Below are 7,654 nucleotides of genomic sequence, written 5' to 3'. Positions count from 1 at the left end.
CATTTCATTCATGGTCGTAGGCTCTTCTTTTACTCCTAACATAGGTCTCCTTAGTAACTGGAATGGTAATTTTCGACCCCATAGTGATTCTTTTCCAAGTTATGATATTTGGGCTATTGGTTAGAGGCCCACTGCATGAAATGGTATTTGTACTTGGGCCTTGATCCATCATCTCTTCCCGAATAGGCCCACCACTCTTACTGGCAATCAATTCCGTGTCAGCACCTTCACCGTTCCTGCAATCAGTACTAGCATCAATGTTATTAGTCAACGCAGTAGAATCAGAGATATTATTGAGAGCAATATTAATCTCCTTAATTTGCACCTAGAATTTCTCATTGTCCAAGAGAATTTCCGTTAGTCTTGTCGCATTTTCAGATTTGAAAGATTCTTGAAAATCCGCGTTTTCCATTCTCGAGTGCACTCATCCCAAGGCTCCGTAGGTGGCATGACGTCCTTTGTTCACTAGGTAGCGCGTGGACTGGGCGGTCTATCGTTATCTTGAGAACCACCTCCACGTTGTGCTTCCTGTCCTGCCACTGAGATCATCTTTCGCCTTGACAAGTTAAGCTGGGATGCCTTCATCCAATCCCTAAAAGGTTGGTTTTGGATGTTGAGTGTGCTCTTACTGTGAATCCAGACATCGCAATCTTTTGCGTCATGTGTTAGCCTCCCACACCAATAGCAGAACACTAGGAGGCATTCGTATCGAAATGAAACCCAGCCTTCGTTAGCAGGGCCAAACCTCACCCGTCTCCCTCGGCTTAATGGTTTCGTGATATCTATCTCGACTTGCACCCTTATAAACTCCCCTCTGTCAGCTTCATCCTCATCGCTATTGTGAATGACTCGCCCAAGGGATTGGCATATTCCTTTTATGTAATATTATTAATTTAAATAATAAAAATAAAATTAGCAACGGCTGGATTGGAAGCAAAATCAACAAATTTTTTTTCTTCATCAAGAGTATGACTATGTTTTTGTCACATAATGTTTTAAATAACAATATTGATGAGTTTGCATGTCACAATAATAAAATAAAATAAAAAAAATCTTGATTTTTGGCAGAACAGAACAGAGAGAAACCCTGCCTCGTTTATTTTTTTTTTTCTGGTGAAAAGCAAGGAACTCAAATGGCCAAGCGCGAGCTTTCCAGCACCCTGAGGAACTTGAAGGTAAAACAAGATTTTTTAAAACTTGCACCTTTTGCTGTATTTTATAGACAGTCCGTAGTGCACTAGCTTCTATAAAATTGCAAACATTTGGAAATTTCACTCGAGATTTGAAGTGGGTTTTGCTCAAATTTATCTGGGCATTCATTAGTTTTTGATGTTTGAGATAGAATTCAAGCACTGTGCTGTAAACCTATGTTCTTCTTATATGGGGTATTGTTTTTATTCATTTTTATAGTTCATGCAAAGGGCAGCACTGAGAGAAGAAAATACCAAGAAAGATGAAGATGTCAAGCCTGATGGGAATTTCTGTTCCCCTAGTACCTTTAATAGAAAGTGGTAGTTTTCTGTCTTCTTTCTTCTTTGCCCTGATTTATATAAAGAATTTCTCTATTTTTTTTCTTCTTGAATTTTTGTTGGATGTGCATCTGTGGATTTATTTCAGTTCATATGTGCATAAAACTTTGCATGACTTAGCATTGAAGTACAGATTGTGTTCTGCATTGTTTCCTTTTCTTGAACTGTACTTATAATATGGTTTCTGAAATCTTGAATGACTATAGGATTTGTGGTTGCTGGTTGTGTAATATGGACTTGATCTGTTTGATAATTGCACTTTAGCAGGGTTTTTTGGTGCCCTGTGGTTTCTCTAATTTGCTATACTATGGAGGGAGCCATGCTTGCTTTACAAAAGATGCCTTTAGCATTCTTGTTTCAGATGCTGTAATTGGGACATTTTTAAGAGCTAAAACCAGAAGTCTTTGTGTTACCAATAATGATGTTTTGTATGCCCAGCTAAGCCTCTTGACGTTGTACACTAGGGACCCTTATGGCATAAACCAAACACATATGTTGGTGCAGAGGCCATATGCATTTTACATTTAGATTATATAGTTGAAGTGATCATGATGAATTGAACCCAAAATGTGATTACACAACAGCATAAATATCCACAAGAAAATTGCTTAAATTTTGTCAATATGCTTGTTCAATTCTCATTACAATCTATAGGCTGTATAGGTGAGATATCTTTGCTAGTTGACAACCCTATCTTGCACCACTTTCTTGAAGGTTGTATCAGGCATATAAGTTCAATTACCGCTAGAAGCTTAGAGAAGAAAAAAGCTGAAGAAAAATTAGATATAAAATTATAGATTGTCTTGACTTCTGAATCAACTTTTATTTTCTGAATTCTCGAACCATATGGGCAATCTCAATTAGAAGTTTTGTATGTTACAAGTGTTTCTATGGGGCTAGATTATGTGGATATGTGGGTTACAAATATAATTAACCTTGATATACATAAGTTGCTAGAAAAAAACTCTCATTGTGTAACATAGAGTGATAGAGATATCGATGAGAATATTAATTTTCCATTAACTCTTCTTGGCAGTCCTGTCTTATTTCAGGGAAGCAGCACCTGCTTTCACCTTTTGTTTTAACCTTAGGAGCATCCATAATGTCTAAAATTATAAAAAGATGTCATTTCATTTCTCAACTTGTAAAAAGATGAAGTCGATAGCTAGGGCTCTTTTTTCATGGGTTCAAAATGGAAAATTCATACATGAACATGTTCAGAAATTTCAATCTCCACTAATACTTATTAAAAAAAAAAATATTAATCTCCAGTACTTAATCGCTGACAAAATTCTCTGGTTTATATTTTTAAAGTAGTTATTGTTTAAGATGTGTACACCCACATCTGTGGATGGTACCACAAATTTCTTAGTATTTTTGTGACATTTGTAGTCTTTTCAACTAGAGTTTCAATATAACATATTGGTTGAGCTCTTTGTGGATGGGCTAATAAAATCACTCAGATGACTTTTGAATGATATAGGTTAAAGTTCAATTTCATAATAATGTTCTTGAGATTGCTATGGACATATGTTACAGCAATGCAGACTTTGAATGGCCCTGTGGTATCCATTTGAGCTTTTAATGTTATAGAAAAAGAGCAATTTGATTACCTTTTTTTTAAAGAGAAAAAATAGGGTTTGGAATGTAGTTCCATTGTGTGTTATGTGGAACATTTGGAAGGAAAGAAATAGGAGGTCATTTGAGCCACACATGCTTTCTGTTGAGAGAATAAAGTTTGCATTTGTCAGTTCTTTATTTTCATGGATGTTATTAGATGAGTGTAGGCCTTCAATTATTTGTAACTTTCCTCATTCATTGTATTTTTTTTCCTTGGATTGCTCTCCTTCAATCATTGTATAATGATTTTTATTAATATAAAATTTCTTATTATTAAAAAAGGCTTGGTGACTGACGTGAAAGATGTACAGTACCCTTAGTAAAGCAAGAGCATCCTGTTTACCCATGTTTCAGGGCTTCATCTTCTGTAAAAATCATTTTGATGTCTTGTTTATCCTTTAATATTTGACACTTAAATTGAAACTTGGATATAATTATATGAACAATGGATTCTGTGGAAAATAGAACAACTGCAACTACCTGCTGGAACTGCTCCATTTGCCTCTATTTTCGAACATAATTTTGTTTGTATTTTGACTTGTTTCATTTCGATGGCTGTCTGTATCATTGCAGCGTGGTCATAATGGAAGGTGATCCACATCCTGGAGCAATTAAAGGCCGCATGTCATTTCAAAGTTTTAATCCTTCTATTGATGTGAGTATAAAGGTCAAGTGACCTAAAATTTCCAATGACTATTCCCCTCCTCTGCTTCTCTTTTGGCTTCTGTTCTCCTCATGCAAAGTCTTATCATGGTAGAAACTGAATGAAGCAGCATCAAACCCAGTGTCTGCCACTTCTACTGGCAGTCAAAGTGGAGGAATATCTTTGAGGTGGGTTAACGTCTCAAAGTATCTTATGTTTTTGTTATTTCTACAAATATGTAGCAAAAATCAGTTGTTCAACGGCAGGTCAATATATATATATATACTGACCTGCTGTTGAACAACTCATTTTTGAAGTTTAGAGATTATTGTCAAAAAAATTTATATTTTTCTCTAAACTGGGTTGAGAAAACTGTTTCAACACTCTGTCAATGCATGCTGCATCTCTGCTACACTCGTGGTTGTCTATTCAATCCAAGAATTTGAATATTGAAATTTTGTAGATTATGTTACTGTTGCATATAATAGAAACTGGAGTGCCGCTAAATTGGAAAACAATAATTCTTATTTGTGATGGAAGTCATAAAGCTTTGTTGAGTGAAGTTAGGATTGCTTGGTCATTCCATAAAACATATGAAAGAATCAATGAATCCAATTAGCATGCATCCCTTCTGAAAAATTGTTGATATTGAATAATTGCTCTGGTTTGTAGTGCAGTCGAAAAATGTGCCAATTTACTTTACCCTGTTTGCATAAATTTAAATACTTGTTTGTCTGTATATGACAGTTTCCCCCCCCTGAGAAGGGCTGTACAGTTTTATTTTGGGATTGTATCTAGTCTGCATACTTTTTCCAAGTTTGGTATAATTTCATAGGTAATATATGGGTCTGATGATATTTGAGGTTATATGTCTAATATTACCCATTTTAATTGTTATACAGAAAGTAGTTTCTTAAAAAGACTACATTTCTTGTTTTGGGTTCACAAGGGGACTGGGGAGAATTTGATGCTGGCTATCTTCTGTACAACTTATTGATTAGATAAATTTGTCAATAGTAAGTAAAAACTGAATAGATCCATGTGGACAAATAGGTAATGAGGGGTGTGAAGATAAACTTATGACCATGTGCGTGCATGCATATCTGGAGAAAAATGCATTTCCGAGTTGTTCTTATTTGCACTGATGACACATCTGATATTTTTCCTTTGATTTTACTTATCAAAAAAAGAAAAGAAAAATCCTTTGATTTGGATTTTACAGAGAAAATGGATCATCAATGGATGGAGCAGAGAGTTTGAACACTAATAAATCGAGTTTTAAGGCCAATGGAGACCTTAAAAGAAAACAGTCTGAAGTAGTATCTGAAACACAATACCCAAATAAATCACCAAAAAACGTACAAGGTAATCAACAATCATCACCAAGTAATGGTAAAGGCTCCTTCAAGAAACCAAAAGGTTAAAAGCTGGACTGTAGTGTTCTTTGACCGTCAGTGTCATAACAAAAAAGGGTGAGCATATTCAATGTTCACATACACAATTCTGTGAATTTCTTTTCAATTTGCTTTGAGATCCCAACATTTGAATCCATAATCTCCTCTTTGATTTTTTTTTTCTTAACCAGTCGTTAATTTTAGAAGGTGGAATTTAGTTCTTTTGGCTCTTTTGAGGTGTTATATAATATTTCCAGTTTTCCATCAATGGCACAGTCAAATGAATCAGATCTAGATGAACTGTACTAGTTTGTTCCATTACATCTCTAGTGCTCAACACCAACACAATTTTTGCTTACACTTCCAATATATTTGAAGGTCAATCTTTCTAGTTTTGTGCTATTCCTAGTTTTCTAGTATATAACTTTACTTCTTTCTTTTTTCCTTGTTTTTTTTTAAAGAGCATGATACTCATGTGTATGGTTCTTCAAGATGGCTTGGAGATAATTTTAAATTTTCTTGCTTTTGATTTTGAAACCCAAATGTAGTTTTCTGGTAATTAGACTTGATATACATCAGCAGCATGGTGTGTTGGGATGATCAGCTAAACAGCTTGGTGTGGTTCTCAAAATTGGTTGCTATTTTGTTGCTATGAATGAGGTCATCTTAAACCTTCCACAACTTTGTTCTTTTTTTCTAAAAGAAATCCTGACGGTGAATGTGCATTGTTTATGGAATTTGCCACTCCTGTTGCATCACTAAATGACAGGAAAAACTGTTTTCAGTCTAAATTTTAAAGGTTACCTTTGCATTATATCTTGCTTTTTTTGCTCCTGAGCATGAGCATATATTGCTTAGCCCATCAAAGGTGAATGCTTTTGGATTATGCGGTAACTGGTTTTGGTGGATGGGGTTAGCTGCCCATAAATCTTTTTATTGCCTAGAGGCGAGTACAAATGACTCTTCTTTAGTAAGGTTCCCTATGTTGTGTGTGTGTTTCTAAATATATCTTTCATTTTGGTATTAGCACATCATTGAGAAATAATTTACCATAGAGGAGGGTGGAAGGTTTTCCGGAATGGCATTTGAATGATAAAGCCTTTATTGACAATGTGGGAGATTAACATAGTTTTCCTGATCTATCATCATTTCCCACCTCATACCCAATTATTATTTATTTATTTTTGGGTAAGAAAGAAATATGGGGTTCCTGATGCAATTTGGATGGGGCTTGCCGGTCAGATCATCATATTTTGTTAGGTATTAGACTGGAAAAGGATGCAATTTGGATGGAGCTTGCTAGTCAGATTATCATATTTTATTAGGTATTAGATGGGAAAAGAAGGCTGTCAAACGACCAAGTTGCTCTTAAAAAGACAGAATATGTCATAGCCTGTATTAGGATCCTCTTCATTTGAGATGGATGTATTTCATAGTTTGGATTAAACATTGCAAATTAGAAGGTATATTTAATACCACATCTATGATAAAATGTTTATGTATGATACTTTTTGACTTTTCACTATTCTTCACTTTTTTTGAAGAGTTTCTGGTCTATACTGGGAGTTGTCTGAACCCAGCCCTCATTCTGAACATGCCACTGCTTGTAAATCTCTAGTCTTTCAACCCATTCCAAACCTTCACTCACAAGGCATATTGGCGTCAACCATGTCAAACAATGAAGAAACAAGTGGAAGAGTGCAGCCAGGAACTTTGTCACGAAGGTTGCAATGTATTGAATGTTCCATCAAGAATCCCATGGAAGAATAAATTTGGATTTATTCTTTTGACAAGCTTCAGGAGAATTGTGTGTTATGTGTGACATCTTACAATGGACCAAAAAAAAAAATCATAGCATAAGAGAGAAGTAATTGGTTTGTGGAAAAAAAAAATCTTTATTTAAAAAATTGATGGTGTGACAATGTAATTCACTCATTTTAAAATTAATAAATAGAATTTTAAAAACAATGGAATTGCTCTAAGAATTTTAGAAGATTTTAATCCCTTAAGATTCATTCCCATCACTTCTACTAACTTGACAAACAATATCTTAGGACTTGTTTGGATTAAGGGAGAAAGAAGAGAGAGTGGAGAGATATAGAATAAAATTAGTTGAAAATAGATTAATTTTGGGTTCAATATACTTTACTCTACTCTCTCTTTTTCTTCTTCAATCCAAACAAATCATTAGTTGAGCAAGGCCAAAATAGTTTGGATTCGCATGGTCATTGACCCTTTTGTTTTCTTCAATACATGATTTTATTGAAAAAAGAAAAGAAAAGAAAAGACAATTGGAGATTCAACCTGCTAGCCCAACGACTTTGGAAAATAATTAAAATGCACTAACTGAACTGAAAAGTGGTATACTAGGCTACTATTAGTAGCCTCGTTTTAAAATATCCTAGTCTAGTAGTCTTTTTTTAAATGTTAGGTAGGGTATTGTCATGGTCCTTGGTCCGCATTCTAAA

The 7,654-nt window shown here is 34.8% G+C and overlaps 1 protein-coding gene across 2 annotated transcripts; it reads left to right on the top strand.

Moving 5' to 3' along the window:
- The first annotated feature begins 310 nt into the window (after positions 1–310).
- Positions 311–7,100, top strand: LOC112003694 (uncharacterized). Of its 2 annotated transcripts, none has more exons than XM_024035893.2 (5): positions 311–1,175; positions 1,411–1,511; positions 3,723–3,804; positions 3,907–3,980; positions 5,015–6,710. In XM_024035893.2, the coding sequence occupies exons 1-5, from the start codon at positions 1,134–1,136 to the stop codon at positions 5,214–5,216; spliced, it is 501 nt and encodes a 166-aa protein (XP_023891661.2). In that variant the 5' UTR covers positions 311–1,133; the 3' UTR covers positions 5,217–6,710. The 2 variants fall into 2 exon arrangements, with proteins under 2 accessions (XP_023891661.2, XP_023891660.2); XM_024035892.2 differs by lacking the exon at positions 5,015–6,710 and adding an exon at positions 6,731–7,100 and having other exon boundaries at positions 319–1,175.
- The last annotated feature ends 554 nt before the right edge of the window (positions 7,101–7,654 follow it).

The sequence above is a fragment of the Quercus suber genome, unplaced genomic scaffold, assembly GCF_002906115.3.
Source record: "Quercus suber isolate HL8 unplaced genomic scaffold, Cork oak 2.0 scaffold_227, whole genome shotgun sequence".
Taxonomy (NCBI): domain Eukaryota; kingdom Viridiplantae; phylum Streptophyta; class Magnoliopsida; order Fagales; family Fagaceae; genus Quercus; species Quercus suber.
This window is presented reverse-complemented; position numbering and strand designations above follow the sequence as displayed.

Bases quoted from the DNA above. Each gene is read 5' to 3' on its own strand.
- LOC112003694 (XM_024035892.2), top strand. From the start codon at position 1,134: ATGGCCAAGCGCGAGCTTTCCAGCACCCTGAGGAACTTGAAG. The intron at 3,805-3,906 runs GTGAGTATAAAG...TTATCATGGTAG, and splicing joins GTTTTAATCCTTCTATTGAT to AAACTGAATGAAGCAGCATC. The intron at 3,981-6,730 runs GTGGGTTAACGT...CTTTTTTTGAAG, and splicing joins AGTGGAGGAATATCTTTGAG to AGTTTCTGGTCTATACTGGG.